The sequence below is a fragment of the Serinus canaria genome, chromosome 28, assembly GCF_022539315.1.
Source record: "Serinus canaria isolate serCan28SL12 chromosome 28, serCan2020, whole genome shotgun sequence".
Lineage (NCBI taxonomy): Eukaryota > Metazoa > Chordata > Aves > Passeriformes > Fringillidae > Serinus > Serinus canaria.
In genome coordinates this window covers 3,219,273-3,243,267 of record NC_066341.1, presented here as the reverse complement: position 1 = coordinate 3,243,267, position 23,995 = coordinate 3,219,273, and the positions used below count along the sequence as shown (strand labels likewise).

Below are 23,995 nucleotides of genomic sequence, written 5' to 3'. Positions count from 1 at the left end.
TCCTCCCTGCCCTGCTGTTGCTGCCCCTCTGCCCACAGCAGCCAAAGCAATAAATAAACACACGTGGCCCTGAACCACAGTGTAATTGGTATCTCGTAAAAAATCCCTCCTCAGCAGCAGTTTGGGTGGAAATCTCCATCCAAAGTGCCACAGGACAGAGCAGGTAGGACCAGCCTCGAGTTAAGCAACTGGATTTTCCCAAACTCACCTGCCAGAGTCCCCTCTTCCCAGTTTTTGGCAGCAGCAGCAGCAGCAGAGCTGCCTGCCCAGCATGGCTTGTGGGCACACAGCAATAAAACCCTGCCAGCTGGGCCCTGAGCTGGTCCAGCTCCTGGGGAGCCTCTGCTCCATCCCTCAACTTGGACAAGGCTTGGCTCAAGGACAAGGTCCTTGGCTTAGGCAAGGCCCCCTGGGAGAGTGGAAGGTGCACAGGGGGTGGCACTGGATGGGTTTTAATGTCCCTCCCAACCCAAACTCTCTGGATTCTGTGGCTCCACTGCCTGCTCTCAGCTGTCCCAGTGAGAACCTCGGTACCCAGTGCCTGCCCCAGGGGTGACAGAGAGGCAAAGGAGCTGGGATGAGGCTGTCCAGGTTAAACCCTGCCCTGTGTCACAAAGCCTGGTACATTGCCTGGGAAGTGGGCCCTTGCAAGAGGGCATCAGTGCCAGGGAGCAGGAAGGGAGCAGCTGAGGGGACAGGACAGTCCCTGTGTCACTGACCTTCACAGAGCTGAGCAGAGGTGAGGTGTGAGCAGCCAGGTAGGGAGGAGGCACCAGGGCTCAGCAAGGAGGTGAGGACTTCAGGGAAGCTTTGAGAGAAAGCATTTTCAGATACAGGGAGGTTTAGAATCACAAGAGTCCTTAAGGCTGGAAAAGCAAAGATGATCAAGCCCAACCATCAGCCCAGCACTGCCACTGAGTTCATCACTGTCCCATGTCCCCAAGTGCCACATCCACGCTGCTTTTGAGCACCTCCAGGGACGGTGACTCCACCACTGCCCTGGGCAGCCCATTACAATGCTTTACAATCTTTGTGTCAAGAAAAGGCCTCTAATTTCCAGTCTAAACCTCCCCTGTGGCAACTTGAGGCTGTTTCCTCTTGTCTTGTTGATTGTTGCCAGAGAGCACAGCCTGACCCCCCTGGCTGTCCCCTCCTGTCAGGAGGTGTGCAGACCCACAAGGTCCCCCCTGAGCCTCTCTTTCTCCAGGCTGAGCCCCTTCCCAGCTTCCTCAGCCTCTCCTGGTGCTTCAGACCCTTCCCCAGCTCTGTTCCCTCCCCTGGACACGCTCCAGCCCCTTCAGGTCCTTCTTGTCATGAGGAGCCCAAATCTGCCCCCAGGATTTGAGGTGGGGCCTCAGCAGAGCCAGCACTGGGGGGTCTCTGTGTTACTCTCACAAGCAGAGTAACACAGAGAAGTTTCACCCTGTGCTCCCTGGGCACCCTCCTGTCCCCAGCCCACCCCCGTGTCAGCATCCTCAGCATCCTCAGCATCCCAGGCCCTGCTGACCACAGGCAGGAGGATGTAAACATTAACAGGAGTGTGGAATGAGGACTCAGCAGGAAACCAAGCTCTCTTGATGACCTAGTTATTGATGAATCAGGGGAGGTGCAGAGCCGTGACACCCTCCCCAGTTATTTACCCACTGGTGGCACAGGATGTAGCAGGGATGTTTGGACACTTTGCTCACCCCAAGGGTGCCAGAGGTTTTGGGGTGGGAAAACTCATTCTTTTCAAAGATGTTCACACAGACCAGGCATCACCTGTGTGGGATCTTCTTCCCAAATCCATCTCTGCCACCTTCCCTGCCTCTCTTCCCAGTGGGGTGGGCAAGTCACCACTTGTTTCTCACTGAGATTCCTTGAGGAACTGGGGAGCTCCTTTCAGCCTGGGAGCTCGGTCTCCTGCCTGCAGAGTCCACTGAGAGTTCCAAGAGAAGAAAAAGCAAATCCATCCCAGGCCCTTCACCATCCAGGGGTGGGAGCAGCGCTGTGGGATCCCCTCAGATCCTCTGCTCCAAGTTTGTCCTAGAAGGACACTGAGCCTGGACTTGGTGACATGTAACGGAGGCTCCACCATGGTGCAACACCAGCTGCTGCTGCCGTGCTAATTACCCTCATTTCCAAAGCCAGGTGGATTTGTGAGGCTTTTGTAAGCCCTGGCACAGCCCAGGTCTCCCAGGGGTGCTCTTTTTCATAGGAGTAGCCAAATAAATGGCTGAAATTCCCAAAGAGCTTCTCCCCATGGCAAAGGCTTGATCCCTACTCTTCAGAAAGCACAGGGACAAGGACAGGGACAGGGACCAACCTTAGAGCTTGGTCTCACCCTGCCTGTGGGGTCTCCACTAGGAAGTAGTGGCTAAATAATAAGTTTCATGTTTAAGAAAACAACATATTTCTCTCAATTCTACACGGAGGGAAAAAATGTTGTTTTGGGGGAAAAAGTTTAATTGCTGCCAAATTTCTTGAACGCCTGAATGAGGTCCAGGAGGAAAATATTTGCAAAGCAGTCACCCAAAGGTGTCCTGTTCAGATAGTTCTTTAACTAAATAACAAAATAAAACTGCTAGAAGAAATGAGATCTGATAACAACATTCTTTTTGATAATAATAAAACAGCATTTGGGGAAAAAAACTGAGAAGCGACCTGAATTTAAATCCTGGAAGAGGCAGCATCACCTTGCTCCACACTTTCTGGTGCAAACCCTTGCTCTGGGTTTTCTCCTTGTGCAGGGGAGTTTGTGGGGATGTTCCCTCCCCTGGGAGAAGCAGGGCCAGGTCCAGGTGCGTGCGCCTGCGCAGGGAACCTGCCCGGGGGCACTCCGATGATTTCAGGCTGCATTTCCACCCTGCTCTTCCAACCCTTCCAGCTCACGCTTCCCTGCCCTGCCTCCTTGCCCCTGCCCATCTGGGGGCACGGATATAAACCCCTCCAGCCAATATGTTTCCTGTGGGGACCCAGCTTTGCCTGGAGGGTGCACATGACTCCTGTCCCATCCCAGCTCTTTCCCTAGGGACAGAGAGAGGGGATTTTCTGGAGGCTGCTGGCAGTGAGCTCACACCGTGGGCATTCCTTCGGAGCTAGAGCGGCAGGGCAGGTTGCTGCTCCAGCTTTGCTGGAAACCTTGGAGCTCCCAGAGCGTGTGGAAGCAGTGCTGGTCCATCCAGGGATCACAGGTAAGCCAGGCTGGGAGGAGACACCAGCAGCCAGTGCTGGGCACTCCATCACTGCTTCCATTTTTCTGCTTCTTGTTCTTGTTCTTGTTCTTGTTCTTGTTCTTGTTCTTGTTCTTGTTCTTGTTCTTGTTCTTGTTCTTGCTCTTGCTCTTGCTCTTGCTCTTGCTCTTGCTCTTCTTCTTCTCCATCTCCTTCTTCTGCCTGTCCATCCCTTCACCATCTCTCCACTGACATCTCTTTAGCCATGAGCTGGGATTTGCCATCCTGGCTCTGATTGTTTCTTCCCCTTGCATCGCTGTAGAAGCGATGAGGGATGAGGAGAGAGTCCCTGTGCTCTGAAGGAGCACATGGAAACCCAGGAGCGTGAAGAGTCAGCCCTCAAACCCTTCTGCCTGCCACCTATTTGCCTCTGGTGGCTGTGATCTCAGCTGCTCTGGGAAGCAGCCAGCCTGGATTAAGGAGAGGCCATCCTTAGCAGTCGGTCTGTCTGGTTGGAGCAGGAGCTGCAGAAGAGCTCGTTTGTGTTCCACTCCTGTGTTTTCTCCCTTTGAACTGCTTGGGAAGGGAGGCAGAGGCAGCCTCACCCTGCTGCACACCCAGGGGACTGCTGGACACGGCGGTGGCTCAGCCCACCCCCTGCAAACGGGGAGCTTCTCCTCAAGGACATCATCAAGTGATGAGTGGGTCTGAGAAAAACTTCCCTTCCCTGCATTAGAGCTGGAAAGATTTTCAAAGAAAAGCTGTTTGCCACCTGTGTCTCGGGAGCTCAGAGATGCCACTGAGGCAGTGTCACCTGCCTGGTGTCACCCCAAACCTGCTCACTGTGCAGGGCTGGAGCAGCACAGCTGACTGGGTTAGTCCCACACCACATCCAGACACGGAACTGCTCAGCTCCACTGAATTCCTGTCTCTGTTTTGTACCAAAAATCCAGCTACCATGGGTTTGGTGGTGCTTCCAGATGCCTCTAAGGTTGGCACCTGTCTTCAACAGCTCTAAAGCCTCAAGGATCTGAAAAAAAAATATAGCAAATAGGAAACTTCTGATCAAAATAAGATCAGAACTCCTTTTTCAAATTAATAAAAGTGCTGAGAAACAATGAGGAGAGGAAAATCTTTAACATGGGGGAAAAAACCAGGCAGAAGGTTAGACCTTTTTTTGTTTGGAGTCCCATTTGTAACTGCAGTGCTACCAGAGGCTGGGTCTGGCAGTGGAGAACCTACTGGAGGTGTCAAACTCTGATCCCTTTCACTGGTAAACCAGGGTGGAGATTGCCTGGGAGTGCACCCCAAGTGAAACCCAGTTCAGAGGAAAGAGGCACCTCCCAGTGCTCCCAGTGCCCCAGGACTCCAGCAATGCCCAGGGTCTGTGCTGATCCTCCAGGCCCGAGCTCCCAGGAGCCGAGTTCCAGCCCTTGGGAAGATGCTGAGGAACGACGGTGGAGAACAGAGCCAATGAGCACCAACCTCTGCAGGGCTGTCCACTCCCCAGAGGTAACTCACAGAGCACAGGGAAGTCTTCCTGGCAGGAAGGTCTGAGTCATAAAGAAAGTGAGGAGAAGGGAGAAGATGAGGTGACCAGGACTGGGCTGAAATGGGGAAGAGTCCTCTGGCAGCAACGGCACCTGACAAGAGATGTTAATGCCATGGATTGGTGACCATCCTCAGAGTCCAAGAGCATTTTCTGAGGCAATTTGCAACTCCTGCATCGAGGGCAGAGATGAACAATTGAGCAGTAGGATGTGTGTTGGGAAGAGGATGAGCCCTTGGTAGCCGGGTAAGGCGCTGTGCTTGGCTGGCTGCTGCCACACGTGTGAGGAGCGGGGTCCCCTTTGGGTGTGCAGCCCTCTCCTCCCCTGTGCCCACCACTGACCTGCTCCTCTCCTTTTCCCCAGGGTGCTGAGGATGCCGAGCATATTTTCCTACCAGAGTGCCGAGGTGGATTGGTGTGAGAGCAACTTCGCGCGCTCGGCGGTGATTGCCGAGTACTACAACACCGTGAGTGGCTCAGGGAGGCTGGGGCCGGCTCCAGGCACCCAGGAGCTGCTTTTGGGATCCAGACAGGATGGGACATCCCTGTTTTCTTTCCTCCTCCTCGCTCCTTTGAACTTCCTGGTGCTGGAGGGTGCTGGTATGGGGAGTGTTTTCTGAGCTTCAGGTCAATCAGGGGACTTTTCGTTGCTTGCAATGGTCGCTCCCCAAAATGTGCAGGGGTCAGGGGCACTTCTGTGTTGTGTGTGTGGGGTTGATTCCCAGTGAGAAAACTCTGGCAGAGCTCCTTCACAGCCCAGATCTGTGAGATCCTGTTATACCAGTCCTGCAGCTCTGCTGCCAGCCGGGGTAAGTCCCACACAGGGCTCATATATTCCAGCTAAATGTACAGGAGTGGCAAAATGAGAGGCAGCACTTCCATGAACCGTGTCAGGCAGGTTGGGAACACGGAACTCAGCGCAGAGGGAAGCTGGAGCATGAGCCAGTTTCACCTCCTGTGATCCTTTATCACCCAGGCTGCACCCAGTGCCAGTGCCTTGGCTGGAGCATCCATATCTGCCTGCAGAGGGCTGGGAGATAAGCAGCCTCTCTGAGCATGTCCTGCTCCCTCAGAGCAATTAAAGGCTCCCAGGGGTGTGAGGCATGTGGATTTACAGCCTTCCACTAGCCTTGTTTACAACTTTTGGCAATTGCTGTCTAACACTAGAAGATCTTGTTCTCATGGAAATGACTCTTCCTCTTTTTTTAAAGCATTTCCTGTTTTTAATAAATTACCTGTAATAACGATAATTCCCCAGCCCGAGTCCTGCAGGCTCCAATTGCCTGGCCAGGGTCTAAGAGGAGGGGGCTCTGTGTACTCACTGCTCTTTGAGGCACTCAGCAAAGAAAGATCTGCCAGTCCAGACCAACCCCTGCTCCCTGGGGCACCCAGCTGGGTGTTTTGAGCTGTTTGCTGTTTAATGCTGCTGCTGCATGGGCTCAGAGGTGCAGAGCAGGGCATGACAAGCAAGGAGATGCAGAAATCACTCCATACTCACATCAGCATCTCAGATTTCAGGGCTTGGAGCAACCTGTGTGAGTGGAACATATCCCTGCACATGGCAAGGGGTGGAAGGAGATGATCTTTAAGGTCCCTCCCAACCCAAACCATTCTAAATGCAACTGGAAGTACCCAAAGCCTCTGGGTTTGAGAGAGTCACTGCTAACACTGGAGAGGGGCTGATTTCCACCAAGAGTGAAGGTTTTGGTTTTGGTCTGGATTCCTTTCTTCCAGGAGGTAAATTTGCCTCATGTCCCAGTTTTATACATAAGGCAGCATTTTTTAAACAGGTCTTTGGAGCTGAGATACCATTGACACCAGGCTTACAAAGTGGCTCAGCGTCCTTATCACACCAACAACTATCTCAGGAGCCCTTCAAAAGCACTTCAGTGTCTGACTCCTCTGCTGGACACCAGCTGGTGTGGCCAGATGCATGACTAATTCTTGTAGGCCCTGTAATTCCCATAAAACATTAACTCTCAGCTGCCTGGGTCATTTTGTGGCACAGGTTTCTAAATTCTGTGGCTACTCTTGAAAATCTCACCCAGGTACCCCGTCCTGGAGGGAGGCCCCTGCTAGCCACAACCATCTCCCAGGTTTCTATTCCACACCACTGGGTTTGTTGGGATGAATTCTCACTGTGTGGGACTCAGGCACAGTGAGGAAAACCTCTCCAATGCATGTCTCAATGCAGATTAAAAGGAGTGTGATACTGAGGGACAGAGGGGTATGGACGAGCAAACTCTGCAGGATTTTTTCCCAGCAGTTGGACTTGCCCTTGTTCTCCTCTGTATGACACTGGGCACGTCTTCCTCAGCAGAGAAAGAGCTTTTTATGGTCCCTGCACTGATATCCTTTTTGCCAGGCTCAGGAGATCAGCAGAGTGCCAGTGCAGGAAGAGAGGGAAACAATTCTGTCTTAGGATGTGATTCCTGAGCAGCAGGAACCTAACCCTGCCATGTCAGCTGCCTGCCTCAGGCTGGCTGGTGACCCCCTATCCACACAAGGGGTGGCAGAGGAGCAAACCCTCCTAAAATCTGCCATTATCTGAGCATCTGACAACAGCCCAAATGCTGTGCCATGCTCAGGGCCAGACCTTGTCCCCAAAAGTGGGCAGGAATATCACTGACATGGGCATCACCCCTTCCTCAGTAGCACAGCCTGGCTGGCACTGCCTGGGTCCCTCCTTCAGCCTGGCTGGCACTGCCTGGGTCCCTCCTTCAGCCTGGCTGGCACTGCCTGGGTCCCTCCTCAGCCAGCACAGCCTCTTTGGCACTGCCTGCATCCCACCCTTGGCTGGCACTGCCTGGGTCTCACTCCTGCAGCAGCACAGGGACCCCCATTCCTGCTCTGGGATCTCCCCCAGGATCAGGCTCCTTGTGATGTGCCCTAAAGGGGGGATTATAGAAATCTGAGCAGGCTGAGATCTGTAGCTATCTCCTGCTGGCTGCATCCTGCAGATCCAGCTGGGGCTCAGGGCACTATCCCAGGTGAGACCCTAACAGCCTGCATCTTCTCTTCTTCTCCCCATTCATTTGTTCCCTACATTCAGGTTGCTGCCTCTCTGCAGCAAGCCTTACTGCCCTGAATTAATTATACCAATATTTACCTCAGTGTCAATTTTCTGGAGTTTTAGGCTAGCTGGGAACACAGCCAGTTCCTGCCCAAGCCTCCTGGATCACTAAATCAGCAGGGTTTCCTCACAGAGCATCCTCTTCAATGTCTTCCTCCCAGCCCTGCCTGGGGCTGGAGCAGAGCTGTTCTGTGCCAGCAGCAGCAAATGTGCTGCTGGGGATTGCTCTGTGCCAGCCACACTCTCTCAGGCCTGCTTAGCTTGAATGCTTTTTATTGGAAATAAGCACCAGGGGTATGAGAAAAGAATGCAAACAGTACCTTTAAGTACCTAATAATACATGGTGGCTCATGGCTGGGTGCAGTTCAGCAACAAAGCTCTATTTATAGTGACTCAGTGACCCAGAAATTTATTGTCTTCTGGCTGCTCAGGGGAGAGCAGAATTGTGCTCCAGGAGGTCATCAGTCAGGGATTTGTCTTTCTACCCTCGTTTCTTTGCTGAAATGACTGATCCAAGATGCTGGTAATGACACCCACATCCTCTGCAGTGTCTTTGCAGCAGCTCTAAGGCTGCTCACACCTGGAAGCTCCATGGAGTGGTGAAATCAAGGGTTCAGTGGCAGTGGCAGGGCTGTGTGGGGTGTCCTGGCCCTCTCACATTCTCACTAATCCCATGGCTCTCCTGCCTGCCCAGAAAGTTGTGCTCAGGATGCTGCAAGCACTCCCCAAACTGCTGCTTTCTAGCCCAAAACAGAGGCATTGTGATGTCAGCACCTGCAGCCTTGTCCCCTACAACACAGGCCTGGCTTTAGGAACTTGCTGCACAGCTCTGGAGAGCCTCAGAGGCATTCACTTCTGTCTCTGGCCCTGTGGGCTCCTCTGTCAGCTAAAGCTGCTTCACTGTGAGTGAGAATGAGCTCCCTGCCACGAGTCTTTCCCTGCCAGGAATCTCCTTCCACTGCAGAAAGTGCCTGGCTGGAGCATTCATTCTGTGAATTCTGTGAATTCTGTGAGTGAGCAGCAGCCTCTGCTGCCATTGCACTGCTGCTGTGCTTAAACCAGCAGCTCCTGCCTCAATCCATATCAGAGGCTGATCTCACCTGTCACAGGTGAAGGTTCTGTCCCTCTGTCTCAGGCTGGAGTTGCTGAAGTTGGGCTCTTCCCAATGATTCTATTTATGCACCAGGATTTGAGCTGTATTGCTGATCCTAGCCTCACTTCTCTCCTAGGAAAAGAAGCTCAGCTGAGGCACCTGGAGCAATAACTCACATTTACTGGGGAATGGGACAGGCTGGGAGCTCAGACAGGAGGACTCTCACATGTTCTATCACACCTTGGCTCCAAAACCACTCCCTTAACTCCCCGACATCCTGGGCAGAGGGAGCTGGTGCCTCCTGGCCAGTGTGACCAGAGAGGTTGAAATAGAAGCTCTGCTAGCGGGTCCCAGCCTGAGCAGAAACTCCAGAAAAACTTCTAATGGCTGTCCTGGGAGCAAAACCATCCTAACCACGTCTGAGATGGAGCTTGCCACATCCTAGAGGGAAGACAGAAAGTCAGCATTTACAAATCAGAGTGATGAAAACCTCGTGTCCCCCACGGGGGTGGGAGCTGTCCCCTAAACTCCCAGCTTGGCTGCTCTGCAAGGAATCCCGTTTATCTCCCTGACCCTATTGGCACGGTTCCCCTGGTTATCCCTCCCCTCTGCTATCTGATCTTGCACATCTCGTCCCGAGTTAATGAACTGATAACACAGCTATCATGTAATTAATGGCGCTGTTGCAATGCCCGGTGCTCAGGGATGCAGGGCTCTCCTCTCCCGCGTTTCCTCACTGAAGTGCGTGCTGGCACTTGCACTCTCCTGCCTTTTCCCCGAGCGTTTTCCCTCTCCTCGCTATCCCTGCTTGTCTTCCAAAAGCCTCCTTAATCATTTCAAGGGAAAAGAAATGTTTGAAGCGTGGCTATTGCTTGAAAACATGGTTTGATTTCTCAGTCGTTTCTGAACAATTTGACCTCGAGGGTGCAAGTGGGAGCAGCACTTCTCTTTTCACGGCTGGAATGGGAATTGGCCTGGATTTGGCTCTAAGCACCTATGGAAAACAAATCCATTCAGCCTGAGAACTGCTGCTAATGGGAGCATCAACTTGTCTCATGGAAGTCTTAGTGAAAATCAAGATGAATCTCCGGTGTTTAAGGGAATAGAGACCTCACATTAGGTATGAATTGTGTTTCCCTCTGGAATAGGAGAGGGTGTGTTCCAGAGAAATGACAACATCCCAGTGATTTGCAGCCCTGTTACCATAAACTGGGATCCCAGGGGATCCCAGCACCGATTTTGCAGTTTACCTGGTGCTGCTGAGGGGGGGAGACTCCAACTGTGGATGCCAAATTCCAGGGGTGGGGTCTGGGTCAGCGTGGAGCCGGAAGATGAAAGGAAAAGGAATGTCAGGCTGAGATAAAAGTCACCCTGGTGCTGTGCCAAATGGCACTTCAGCAGATGGCTCCAGAGCCCCAAAGAGCTGTCTGGCAGGTAAATGCAGCACCACAATCCCAACCTTTCATAAGCAAGAATCATTTTCACTGGGGAGGCCGTGCTTCCCAATGATATCCCTTCCCTGAGCTTGCAAAGTCAGGTGAAAAAGGCAAGGTAGGAATCCACAGAGGGTAATTAAATTAGTTCAGATTTCCCTTCCCTGTGCTGCAGGGCGGAGTAGGCCTGGCCCAGAAGACAGCTCCAGGCTTTGGGCACTCACTGCTCCTCCCCAGCTCCCACATTTTGCCCATCAGCATCTCCTCTCTCCAAAGCACTGGCACCTTCAGCCAGCCCAGCAAGAGGCTGAGCCCCAGCACCATCCCCTCTTCCTCAGCACCATCCTCTCCTCTTCCTCAGCACCATCCCCTCTTTCTCAGTACCATCTCCTCCCCCCCAGCACCATCTCCTCCCCCCCAGCACCATCACCACTTCCCCAGCACATCTTCTCCTCCTCAGCACCATCCCCTCCTTCCCAGACTAATCAGTCGGTCAAAGAAGGAATTTTGCAGAGTTGGAAACCAGAGCAGAATAATTCCTCTGTGTTCATTTGCCAGGTGTGTTTAGAGGAGGATTATGACCTCATGTAATTACCAGTGTCCAGAACACCTCTCGTCCCCAGGCCAGGTGGCTTCACTCCTGACACCACAGGATGTCACCTCAGTCCTGCTTGTTCCCACCTACTGATGTCCTGCTCATCCTGCTGCTCCCCACCACACCCACTCCCAGGTCAGGATGTTTTGCTGACCATGCCTTGCTGTGCTGGCCGAGCTCCTCACATCCTTCCAACCCCTCACAGGGGAATCACTGCTGGCTGGAAGGGTCAGGAGCCACTCCAGCAGCTCCTGGAGGCTCTGGGTTGACATGAGAGGGAGATGGCTGCAAACAGTGGAGTTGTTGGAGACACCAGGCAGCTGAAGATAAACCAGCATCACCAAATGGGACACAGCAGCTCCCCCTGGGCTTGCTGACCCTGAGAGAGGGCAGAGGTGTCTGCAGCCACTGCTGGGTGTCACAGCAAGAGCTGCCCTTCCAGTTCCAGCCTGGCTTCTGAAGAAACACCTCTGCCCTCTCCCTGTGCCAAGAACAACTCCAGCTTCCTGCTGGAGATCTGGATCCTCCTCACACACAGAGATGCTGAGGCACGTGGTGGGATGGGGCTTGCCCAGGAGCTGAGTGTGCCTCTTGTTTTTCAGATCAGCAATGTGAGCTTCTTTGTGCTGTCTCCTGCACTGCTGTACCTGAACAGGCAGTACTGCCAGAAGAAGGCTGTGCCCCTCTACTTTGTCTCAGGGCTGCTCCTCCTCGTAGGTGGGTGCCAGCATTGTGGGAAAACCAGACAGGTTGCCAGACTACCCAACATGAGACCTTTGAAGGGTCTCAGTGGCCAAAGCACAGGGAAAACTCGAGTGGGCAACCAAGCAGCCAGGTGTGTTTGAAGCCTGCAGCCCATGGTTGCTGCCAGCTGTGGATATGCAGCTTCCAGCACTGTAATCCCTGTGGTGTGACTGGACTGACTCAGTCCAGCCCCCCTTGAACACCAAAATCCACACCCTGCTCTTCAGGAATGGTGGATCTTGGGGAATGGTGGATCTTGAGGAATGGTGGATCTTGGGGAATGGTGGATCTTGGGGAATGGTGGATCTACAGGAACAGCCCCCAAGAACCTCCCAGGGCTGGTGGGAGGATGGAGCTTTGTCATCTCAAGGTGCCCTTGCTCCTTGCAGGTGTCTTCTCCATGTACTTCCACATGACCCTGAGCTACGTGGGACAGCTCTTGGATGAGCTCTCCATCCTCTGGACTCTGGCTGTGGCTTATTCCTTCTGGTATCCACAGGCTTACTTCCCCAAGTGCATCAAGACCAGGTATGAGCCAGAGGGACACGGTGCAGGCTCTGAGGGGAGGGATGGGACACTGGCACTGAGGTGTAGTGACCCACAGATACCCCAGTTCCCCTGCAAGGGGTCAGCTCCGAGGTCACTGAAGGGCTTTAGGATCAGGCCTTCCTTCTTATGGTGCTGACAGAGGAAGAGTCAAAACCCTCCTCTCAGCTGGAGCTGTTTGTGTTTGTGTCGCTGCAGAGAAAACTTTGCATGGAGAATTTCAAAATTAATTAGGAAATGAAACGTTCCTGAACATTAACATTCAATTACTCGTGCTGTCAATCTGTTCCAGCATCCTCTATCATCCATAGAGAGCTTTCCCTCAAGGCTGAGGGGGTTTCCCACAGGACAAGATGGTTACACCCCTCATTTCAAGGAGGGCTGGCTGGGCTGGAGGAGCCCAGCAGAAAGGATGGGGCCACTGGGAGAGCATGGACCAGCAGAAACGGGAAGCCAGCAGGGCTTTACTCAGAGGATGTCTCCTCCTGGCTGGAGCCCTCTGAGCCAGCCTGGTTCCCTGCAAAGACCCGCTCCAAGTCTTCTCTTCCCATGCCTAACAGGAGGTCACCAGGAGTTCATCGAGGAGACACAGCTGGGGGAGAGCAAGGGACTTGGGAAGGGATTTGCATGTGAAAGGCCCCTCTGAGCCCTATTGTTGCTCAGGGAGCCCAAACCGGTGTTAGCACAGTCCTGCCTGGCAGCCCTTCCCTGTGCAGAGTTCCCTGCCTGTGCCTCATCCCTGGCACCCCAGGAAAGTGCAGGAGCTGCCTCTGGGCTGTGCTCGGGTCTGTCACGGACCCACTGGGGGCTGTTACCTCAGCCTCCCTGCCAGGACCCCACAGACACTGAGGTCAGCCACATGCAAACAGAAGGGAGGTGATGGAGACGCTTTGCCCCTCTCAGGACCTTTCCCATCCTTACTCTCCCCTCCTGTGAGCCCTGGGGGCACTGACACTCTCTCTCAATTCCCCTCAGGAGGCATTTCTTCTGGCTGACTGGTATCACCACCGTGACCAGCACCCTGATGTCTTTTGTCAAGCCCACCCTCAATGCCTATGCTCTCAACTGCATCGCCTTCCACTTGCTGTACATGACCTGGAAGGAGCTCAAGAAGTAAGGAGGGGGCTCAGGGGTTACCTGCAGCTCCAGCTGTGCTCCTGTTGGGCAGTGACTCTGTCCTCAACAGTGAACTGAGCCCAAGTCTTCACCAGCCATGTGTACTTGGGAGGGAGCAGGCAGAGGCCCAGTGGGCAGGGAGGTACAAGAAGGGCACCTGGCCCAGGTGGCCATGCAGAATGGGGACAGCCCATGGGACAGTGGTGGGGTCATCATCCCTGGAAGATTTCAAAAACCCGTGGAACAGTGGTGGACTCATCATCCCCAGAAGGGTTCAAAAACCCTGTGGTTGTGGCATTTGAGAACAGGATTTTGTGCTGAACATGCTGGCGCTGCTGGGTTAAGAGCTGGCCATGATGATTTTAGAAGTCTTTTCCAACCTTCACAGTTCTATGAGTCCATGATTCTCCCCCTTGGCTGCCATCTCTGCAGCTCCTTCCCCTTTGTGGGGTGTTTGGGAACTAGTGTGGGGCTGGGAGAACCCACCAGGGTCTGGAGAGAAAGACAGGAGTGCTTTGGCATCTCCCAGCACCATCCTCAGACCCAGTCAGAAATCCTCTCCCCAGAGCCACACTTCTCCAGTTCCTGTGGAATTCTGAGGAGTACTCTCCAGAAGGAGCTTGCTGGGGTTTGCACTGCTGCAGGTGCAGGCAGGAACCAGCCCTCTTTAAAACTCCCTTTCTTCCCAACATGATTACTCTGCTCGCTGTCCCTTGCTGTGTCTTCCAGGTGCAATGACAAGCGGGTTCACCGGATGGCCGCAGTCATGGTGATGTGGTGGGCACTGGCCATCACCAGCTGGATCAGTGACCGCTGGCTCTGCTGGCTCTGGCAGGCCATCAACTTCCCCTACTTCCACAGCTTCTGGTAAGGGCTCCAGGAACCCCAGCCCAAACATTTCCTGGGCTGAAAGGTCCACAGCAGAGAAATAGCAGCTGAGATGAGACACTCAGCTGCATTATTACCCCACCCTCTCCCCCTTTCCTGTCACTATTGGTGTTTCTCCTCACTCAGCCCAAGGATTCAGCCCTAACCACTGTTTAATGTCCCTCTCCTCCTCCACACCAGCCAAGCACTGTTTTGCAAGTGAAATGGTTCCAGAAGTCCCTCCAGGTGGGCTCTCAAAGGGCTGTGGCTGCTCCCAGGCTGCTGTGTGAAGTGCAACATCCTCGGGATTCTTTCAGCAGCCAAACTGAAAGGCAGGGCTTTGTTTGGACCTGACATTTCAGTGCCTGCCCAGGTGGGGCTGCAAGTGCTGCACACTCAGATCCATCCCCACAAAGCACTGGGGTGGCTGGGACAGCCAATGCAGCCAGGAAATGGGGAATGGTTGGAACGAGTCCCCTCTGTCACCCCAGCCCAGCTCACAGAGTTCTGCCAGGATTTCTATGTAGGCACAAAGCCTGCAGGACACACACTCCACTCCCTGCATCCCTGGTGGGGCCTTTGGGGGCTGCAGCCTCAGGGTGACCATGCCACGACCCTCTGTCCAACACACATTTTGGTTTCCTTGCAGGCACGTGCTGATAGCCATGTCCCTGCTGTACTGCTGCCCACTGGTCATCTACTTTGACGTCAGCTACGAGATGCCCTCGTTCAAGCCAAAGCTGGAATACTGGCCCAGTGACTCATGGCCTGTTGTGGTGCCCTATGTCACCCTGGAGGAGCCCCACAAGCAGTGCTAGAGCTGGGTGCCCTCAGGCCTCCCTGGGCACGGGGTTTGTGATGCTCCCACAAGGAACATCTCGGTTGTGTTCCTCCTGTTGCTCAGGCAGGGGCAGCGTGGTAGTGGAGGGGGCAGGGAGCAGCTGAGGCCTCGTGATGCTGGGCATGAAGCAAGGTGGGAGCCCACAGGTGCCTCAGAAGGCTCTGCCCAGACTGGTGTTCAGGGAGCTGGAGATTTCCTCCAGCAGATCCTCACGAGGTGGGGAGGGACACAGTGCTGCTTCTGTGTCCTCTATGTTAGTCAAGCACCAGCACCCCTTGCTGACAAGGGCACAGCGGAGAACACTGAAGCCAAACTGGTGACAGCTGGGTTTGTTGGGGCTGCTCTAATTATTATCATTAACTCTATTTATTGATATATGTGGTCTTACTCAGGACAGCTGTGCATTAAAGCTGTGGACACTGACTTATACTGAAGCCTTTTTTTTTCCCTCTGAATGCACCACATCCTCTTATCTGCCAGTCACTCCCATAGACAGGGTGGCCAAAGCTCTCTCTGACCCAGGGAGAGCTGTTCATAAAGAAAAATCCTGGGTGAGAGCCCAAAAGAGGCTCTGCTGGCCCAGGCTCTTCCCCTTCCTCAAACCCCAGTGACCCATGTTCCTCCCAAGCTCTGAGTCTCCAAAGGCCACAAAGGTAACTTGGAGATTCCTCTGCCTTCTGGAAGGGCTGTCTGGGGGCAGGATGAGGCAAGGAGCCAGGATGGTCAAAGCTGGCTGAAGGAGGGGATTGTCCCACTCTGCTCTGTCCTGGGGCAGCCTCACCTCCAGGGCTGGGGGCACTTTGGGCACCACAAGATCAGAAGGATCCAAAGCTGTTGGAGAGTGCCCAAAGGAGGGACACAGAGCTGGGGAAGGGGCTGAGGAGCAGCTGAGGGCACTTGGCTCCTTCAGCTGGAGCACAGGAGACTGAGGGGAGGCTCCTGGGGGCTGCAGCTCCTCCCCAGGGGAGTCACAGGGGCAGGGGCTGAGCTCTGGGACAGGGACAGGGGGCCAGGAAGGGCTGGAGCTGGGCCAGGGCTTGGCATGGAGCTCAGGGCAAGCTTCTTCCCCCCGAGGGTGCTGGGCACTGCCCAGGCTCCCCAGGGAATGGTCCCAAGGCTGCCAGAGCTGCAGGAGCTCTCCGGGTGGGGGTGTTGGGGTGGCTGTGCAGGGACAGGGGCTGGGCTGATCATCCCTGAGGGTCCCTCCCACTCAGGATCTTCTGGGATTCTGTGACATTAGATAAAACTGTCATTACCTTTGCAGGAACAAAGAGGTGTAGAGCCTTAGAGAAGGACACTGCTGTGCTTTGCAGGTTGTCCCTGCTGTTGCTCTCACAGCCGTGGGACACTCTCCTGTTCCCTAAACCTTGCTGCTCACAGTGACAAGCTGAGCATTGTGGTGGGTCTGGGTCCTGGCCCAGCCTACAGGGACTGTCACTGGGGAGCACCAGGGCTAGCAGGTGCCTGAGGGTGGCTCCCTGCAACGCAGCCACACCAAGGTAATGTCACTCCAGGGACCATTTTTGGGCCCCGGCGAGTAAAGCAGCAGCAGAAGCACTCTGGATTTTATCTCTGCCGAGAAAGTGACCGGCAGTGCCTTCTCCCATGGCAGCGACTGCCTCGTGGCTCCCTCTGCAATGGCCCCCAGGGCCACTAGATGGCAAATTTGGCTCATGAACCCCGAGCAATATTTCTTCCTGGGAGAGGAATGCCTTGCCATGGACTGGGCTCCCAGGCCTGGTCCCTCTGATCTCTTCAGCCCCAGCACTGGGGTCAGACACCTCTCCTGCCGCACGGCCACCGCTCAGACACCTGCACAAGGTGCAGAGCACCGGGAACTCGCATCTCCAGCCTGTGCATGCCCCTGTCCGCCCGTCCTGGTGCCCATCCCGTTTCTTTGCCTCTTTGTCTCCCCTGTGTGCCACCACTCCCACCTCTCCCCTCCATCACCCCGTCTCCCTTTCGCTGACCCTCCCTGCCGCTCTCCCCCCTCCCCACCCTTTCCCCGGCCCATCACATTCTTCCCCAGCCTATTAATAACTTCTGGGCAATTGCACCGGGTCCCCGCTGGGCCCGGCCCCGCCGCCGCCGCTGCCCCGCGCAGCCACTGAACGCGCCGGCAGCAAGTTCAAAAGTGCAGCGGGGCTTTCACAGCCCCGAGCCCCGTCAGGGGGTGGAGGAGGCCGCTTCCAAAGAAAAGACGGCGTTGCCAGGGAGCCCCTGGCACAGGAAAAGGGGGTCACCTTCACCTCCGGCAGGACCCGCCGAGATGGACAAGCGCCAGCAGCCCCGCGGCTGGAGGTGCTGAGAGCGGCCGGGGGGATGAAGGGCTGGGCTGGGGGCGAGCGGGGCTAATTGGCCACCTCCGGCCAGCGAGCCCCGGTGGGATGCTCGGCCCAGTGGCCAAATCCCCCCGTGCAGTATGGAAATAAGGGAGGTGTCCCCGGCGCTGCTGCCGGGAGAACAATGTTGCTGCAGTTGAGTGACTGTAACAGGCCCCGATGACAGCCGGGGCCGCGTTAAAAATGCCTATTCAAGCAGATCAAGACATTGAGAGGCCTCTTGGGGATCTGAAACCCTCGGGGATTTCTGGATGAGGCCAGAAGCTGAATCCCCAGCCCTGGGAACCTGCGGGAAGGAAAAAAAAAAAAAAAAGAGAGAGAGAAAAGAAAAGAAACCCACAAAGCAGCTTTAAAAGGGCGGCTGTGCCCAAGGCTGGGCCTCCTGCTCTGAGCAGGGCTGCAGCCTGAGAAAGCAAAGCAGCCCCAAAACCAGCCTGTGACGGTGGTCTGGGCATCCCCAGGGCTGCACAGGGTTATCTGAGGCTGGGTTTGCACCTCCAAAATGCCCCCGAGCTGCTGGGAATGCTCTGTGCTTCCTGCCAGGGAGCCACGGCCGCAGTCTGTGGGGCAGAGCTGACAAACACCCCTGAAAGCTGTCGGGGGATGAAGGGACAACCAGAACAGTGAGTGGGGAACTCCTCAGGGGGTGAGAGGCTGCAGTGGGCCCTTCTCAACACCCTGGGGAGTTGTGAGGGTCCCCTGTGCCCTGGGCCTTGTGGGTGTGACAAGTGTGACACCAGCTGAGCACAGGACAGGAGGACCTGCAAACCTCTGTGCACAGGGGAACGGGCTGGGACTGGCCAAAAAGAAACCTCTCCTTAATTTTGCCACATCATGTCCCTGCTTTGGTTCTCCACTGCAACATAAACCACAAGAAAGAGAAGCAAGGGAAGGAGTGGGAATGAGGAAGAGGATGGAGGCTGCTCCTGTCGGATGATGCCAGATTAAAGAGGTTGGGAAACAACAGCATCAGTTGAGTCTATTTGGTGCAATTGCAAAACAAATGAAAGAAAAATGTTGATAAGGCACTAGTCCTGCAGCATCAAGGATTAACATTTACCTGTTCTGCTGCACCAGTTGCCTCCTGCTGTTTCAGATTCCCAGGATTTGGCTGGCAGACTGGAAACTTTTCAAGGCAGAGTGATTTATCTGTAAAAGATATTGCACATTCGAGGACCTGCATAAATAATGCAAAAGTAATTAATAATAACTCAGTCCCTGCTCTTAACAGTGCCAGGAAAAGAAATTGCTTCACTGGAGTGTCGCTTATGCCTTTTGGAAAAGATCTTTATTTGTAAAGCATCTCAGAGAGAAAGGACAGGGTAGTTTTGAAACAGGGAGTGGATGCCACAAAGTCCTGGGATTTTAGTGCCAGCCTGGCAATCTCAGGATTGACTTAGAGTCAGGTGAAACCAACATTGGTTTTATGTTCAGTTTTAATCTCCCACATCTGCAGTCAAAAGTTTGAAACCATGAACACAAAGGGCTGAGAAGCCCAGGAAGGAAAGAGATTAGCTCCAAGAATTATTACTTTTAAAAGTCTTGTCCTTTCAACTCTCAGTGTAACTTTTGAGGTTTGACACAGGATTTCCAGCTTGGGGTCTGGCAGCCCTGTCCCTCCCACTTCACAACTGCTAGGAAAGATACTCCTTTTTTTTTTCTTCCTCATTGTTTTCCCTACATCCTTGCTGTCCACTTTTCTTCGAAGGCAAAATGAACCATAAATGCCAGGATTTCATAGATATTGCTGGCTGTTCTGGACAGGTGGAAGTTATCAGGTGCTGACTAGCTGACAGGGAATATTGTCACTATATTCCAGGGAATGCTCTGTCACTGTTTTTGCAGGGTGTCAAGGTCCCTGCCTGTGTCCTTCTGTCTGAGCTGCACCCACAGCCAGGGCTGGGTTTGACCAGGGATCACAGAGATGTGGGGAAGGAGAAGCACAGCCATTACCTGGGAAAATAAACCAGCTGACCAAAAAATGAGGTTTTAATCAAAAGATCAAATAATCCCTTCAGCTGTTTCTATAAACCCCTGTGGTTTGGTTCCACTTGGGAAGACATTCTCACTGCTGCTGGCAGAAGAAAAACAAGCAGCTCCCTTCTGTCTGGCAAAGTGGTTTGAATAACTTCAACTCTCCACTAATGGCTGCTATCAAAATACCTAAAATGGCAGGATTAATTTTTCTGTGCCTTCCCATTACAGTTCAAAATGTGGTTTCAATTAGGGTCAGTCTCCACCTTCTCCCCCTTTTTTTTTTTTTTTTTTTTTGTTCACTTTCTATGAACATTCAATTGCTTCTGCCCCTATTCCTGCAGAGGTTCTTTACAGATGTGTTCAAACATAAAACTGGACTGTACTGAAATGTCACACTTTGCTACTTTGGCACCAATATTTAATAAAAGGCAAAGATTTACCTGAAATGCTGAACTATTCAACATTAGGTTGTGCATGGGGTTATAAATTTCACAATCTGCTGTAAATGCTGCATTTATTTAGATAGGCCTTTCAACAACAGACCAGCTGTCTCAGCTTCCTGAAATGCTTAAGCATATGTTTAATTTTAAGAATATGAATAATTCCATTGATATCAATGGCACTTACACTTAAGAATATATTTTGCTGAGCTGGAGCAAGGAATAGTGCCATGTAATGCCAATAAAGTGCAAATTTCAATATCTCACTAAGTGCTTTCTGGGACCAATTTAAAAATTAATCAATGAAGATCTGTCATGTGAAAATGCAGGAATTAATATATGTGAGATTTTGCTGTTTGCTATCCTAATATTGCCAAGTATTAACATCCACCAGAGCACTGACAAGTGAAATCAAACCCAAATCTGTGAAACAGAGCAAAAATGGTAACAAGTTGCATGTGTTGTTCAGCACGAATTATCCTATCAGGCTTCACGATTTGCCATGTAATGTTAAATAACATTTACCACCCTGACAGGCAGACAAAGATATAGATTAATTCCAATTAAGATTTGGAATCAGATGATCTTTAAGGTCCCTTCCAAGCTAAACTCTCTCAGGGATGCACAGGCTGGGATGTTTGGGGTGTGTGTGCAGGGTCAGGAGTTGGACTCATGATCCCTGTAGGTCTCTTCCAATTTGGGACATTCTGTGATTCTATGAATCTTAGTGTTTAAAATATCATAGAGCAAAGGGTCAAAAATACCATTATTTTCCTCTTTCTGCTTCTTACCCACCACAAAACATTTTTACGAGGCTCAAATAAAAATTTCCAGGCACAAACACTTCAGCCATTTGGATTTGCCTTCATAATTTTACTCCTCACAGGTTCAACACCCCTGACACTGCCTGTGACCTACAGAGACCTGGGCCGTGCCCCTCTTCCCCTGGGATGGTGGCACCAAATAAATAACTCTATATCCATATGCAAATGATTGCTGTTTTCAAGATGTTCCCCAGCGACCTCACACCCTGCTCAGACTGTGCAGGAATATGTTTCCCACATATGTCAGATGTTTTGTGACACATTTCACACGGATTTAAAATAGATCTCCTGGCCTATAAAAATGCCCAGGCACCCAAACCAAGCAGCCTGCACCTGCAGTGTTTGCAGAGTGCACTTCCAAAACTCTGTGAAATGAGTCCAAATGGATTTTGTAGCCTTCATCCAGCTTAAATATTGATGATTTTTAACTTTATAAGTTCAGTGGATCCACTCATGGGAGGGTATTACCTGGTTTATTTGATGGCTGAGTAACAAAGGGAAAGAATTTGTTACAACTTTGCTTCCACAGTGACAGCTCTGAATCCTCCCTGTGTTGGTCAAAACAGTGTTTGTCACATGTGTTTGTCATTTTATATTCCTGCCTGACTCCCTTGAAACTGCACTGGCTGTGCTTTTATGCAACAAAATCCAGCTCCAGGGTGTTTGAGATGTGCCACGCTGCTAAAAAATGGCTTTGCTGCAATCAGGGGCACTCCTGTCTCACAGGTAACGATGGCACTGATAAAGCTGAAGTTTCAGTGGGCTGAATTTCAGCATGGCAAGGCCAGCCAAATGCCCTGAGTCACAGCACGTTGGCATAGCCCCCACTGCAGCGTGGGGCACTATCTGAGTTGGCATAGTACCTGAGCCAGGTACAGCAGGGGTCATTTGCATGCATTTGCATATGTAGCAACCCCACCTGCAGTTGCTGTGCAGACAGGTGAAAGCTCTTTTTACACCATTCCAGAAAAAACAGTTTAGTGGAATCTATTATGGGAGCAGCTGACCCAGAATCCACTAAAACAAAGTCAGAAATTGTTAATCATTTCATACAATCCCAGAATCAATCCCAATAGTTCAGATCATTGAGTCCAGCCACTAACCCAGCAGCACCACCACTTAAACCATGTCCCCAGGGGCCACATCCAAAGTTTTTGAACACTTCCAGCAACGGTGATCCCACCACTGCCCTGGGCAGCCCATTCCAATGCTTTACAACCCTTCCTGTGAGGAAATTTTCCCAATATCCAACCAAAACCTCCCCTGGGCAAACTTGAGGCTGGTTTTTGTCCTGTCCCTTGTTCCCTGAGAGCAGAGCCCAACCCCTACAAGGCTGCACTCTCCTGTCAGGGAGTTTGGAGAACCAAAAGGTCCCCCCTGAGCCTCCTTTTCTCCAGGCTGAGGCTTAGAATGTCACGGGCTCTGAAAAACAGCTCCAGGAGCTCTGGCTTTGTCTCACAATGTGCTCCGAATGCAGAGAGTATCACACACCACCAGGGTGGGGATCCACTGCCCTTGGAAAACATCAGTGGCTCTCAAAGCCACCAGGCTGAATTCCTGGGGTTGGAAATAGCAGAAACACCAGTGCCAAGAGGAAAAGGCTCCACACAAGATGAGAAGAGCTCAGGATGCTCAGAAGCAGTGCAAGCATGAGTATGCAGCCACTGGACTGCCACCTTAGAGCCCAAGGAATCTCCCAGCACTGGGAGGGCCTTGGGAGAAGTTCTGTCTCAGTGTTCTTGTAGAATCATGGAATGGTTTGGGTTGGAAGGGACTTCAAAGCCCATCCAGTGCCACCCTTGCCAAGGGCAGGGGCACCTTCCACTGTCCCAGGCTGCTCCAAGCCCTGTCCAGCCTGGCCTTGGGCACTGCCAGGGATGGGGCAGCCACAGCCACAGCCAATCCCTACTCACTTTTTGGGCTCTTCAACCCAGAACACAGCTCAGAACAGACTCTTTGATGCTGGTCAGACTTCTCTACTGATCTCCTTCTGTCATGTATTACTTTTCAAGCTATTTTTTTCCCCCTCATCTAGTATTTCTCAGTAGCCTGAAGGTTACCCTGCCGAGGGTGACAGTCCCCAGTCACAAGATGGCCTCTCTCTCAGCATGCAGATGGGCACCTTTCAAAGACTTTGGCAGCCCTGTGCTGAGCAGACACGGATTTCAGCAGTGAATCTCCCTCCTTCCCATTGTCCCACAATTGTGTTTGCTCCAGTGGCCACATGAGGTGCCTGGGCCCGTCTTCTCCAGCTGTCCTCGTGCCAGCAGTTTGTATTCAGCCTGGGACAAATCCAGCTGGTGAAATCCTCCCCTGGCAGGTCTGGCCAGCTCTGGCAGCACCAGGCTGTTACATCACTTGGCCAAAGCTGACCCCTGGGCGCAGAGCACGAGGGGAAGGTGGCCTCACCTCAATAGCCAGCAGGAGAGGATTGATGGGTGTCACTTCAGCAGCCCATTATAATGCCAAGCTCACCTTTGGTGTTAATGAGGCCCCTTCATTAACAGCCTGGAGCAGAGGGGTCAGGGGCTGAATAGTGACAGGCTCCTTTCTCCCCCAGCAAGCTGGTGCTGCTCATTCAGAACTGGGTCACGTTGGCGGGGCAGTTCCAGGACGCTTGTGCTGCCCATGCTGCATCTGCAAGGGACGTGACGTGTTTGGGACTATTCATCTGGCTCTTTTCACCAGCACTAAATACCCAGAAAGAATAAAATAAATTCTCATTGTGTTCCTACTTACTAAGAAAATTTTCCCTCTCCCTTCTGGTTCGGGGGGTTATTGCACATTTAAATCCTTCTGCGTTTTTCAGTAGCTATAGCATGCTATAATTTAGATTTTCCTCGGGCACAAAAGAACTTAGTTAAGCTAAACTGTATTACAGTGTGGGTTGGTTTTTTTTACAAAGTCCTTCATTAATAAGGAACGAAAGAATTTCCAAGCTGTCTGTAATTTTTCCCAGATGCAGCTAGTAGTTGCTAGGAGTATCTTTTTGGCAATCAGAGTTTTTGGTTATTAACAATCTGGGCTTTTGCTACACTCCACCAGTGTTAAATATGTTCTGTGAACACTGCAGTGTGGAGTGTGAACTGCAGAAGGGGAAGGCAGACACCAGGCAAAAGAAAATCATTTTTCAGAAGAATAAACACTGCTGGGGTTCACAGCTGATTGAAACAAGCCCAGGATTCCCTGCAGGGATCCCAGTGTTGATTAACAAACCAGGAGCCAGCGTGGCTGCAGCCCTCACTCACAGCTTCTCCTTGTCACGCTGAGGTGACCCTGTGCCAGACACACACCAGAGCAGCACCCAGGTCCCCCCAAGAGGAACCAAATCCTCCCTCACCTTCATGTTCAGGACATTTTCAGAAGCAGCACACAAGGACGTGATGTTATGGTTGGCATAGCC

At 52.5% G+C, this 23,995-nt stretch overlaps 1 protein-coding gene across 2 annotated transcripts; it reads left to right on the top strand.

Moving 5' to 3' along the window:
- Positions 1-2,821: 2,821 nt before the first annotated feature.
- On the top strand, positions 2,822-15,432 carry ACER1 (alkaline ceramidase 1). 2 transcript variants are annotated; one of them, XM_018921655.3, is made up of 8 exons: positions 2,822-3,173; positions 4,555-4,947; positions 5,066-5,168; positions 11,498-11,612; positions 12,029-12,167; positions 13,161-13,298; positions 14,031-14,168; positions 14,818-15,432. In XM_018921655.3, exons 3-8 carry the CDS (start codon positions 5,076-5,078, stop codon positions 14,984-14,986), a joined length of 792 nt encoding a protein of 263 aa, XP_018777200.2. In that variant the 5' UTR covers positions 2,822-3,173; positions 4,555-4,947; positions 5,066-5,075; the 3' UTR covers positions 14,987-15,432. The 2 variants fall into 2 exon arrangements, with proteins under 2 accessions (XP_018777200.2, XP_009095110.2); XM_009096862.4 differs by lacking the exon at positions 4,555-4,947 and having other exon boundaries at positions 2,823-3,173.
- Positions 15,433-23,995: the final 8,563 nt, after the last annotated feature.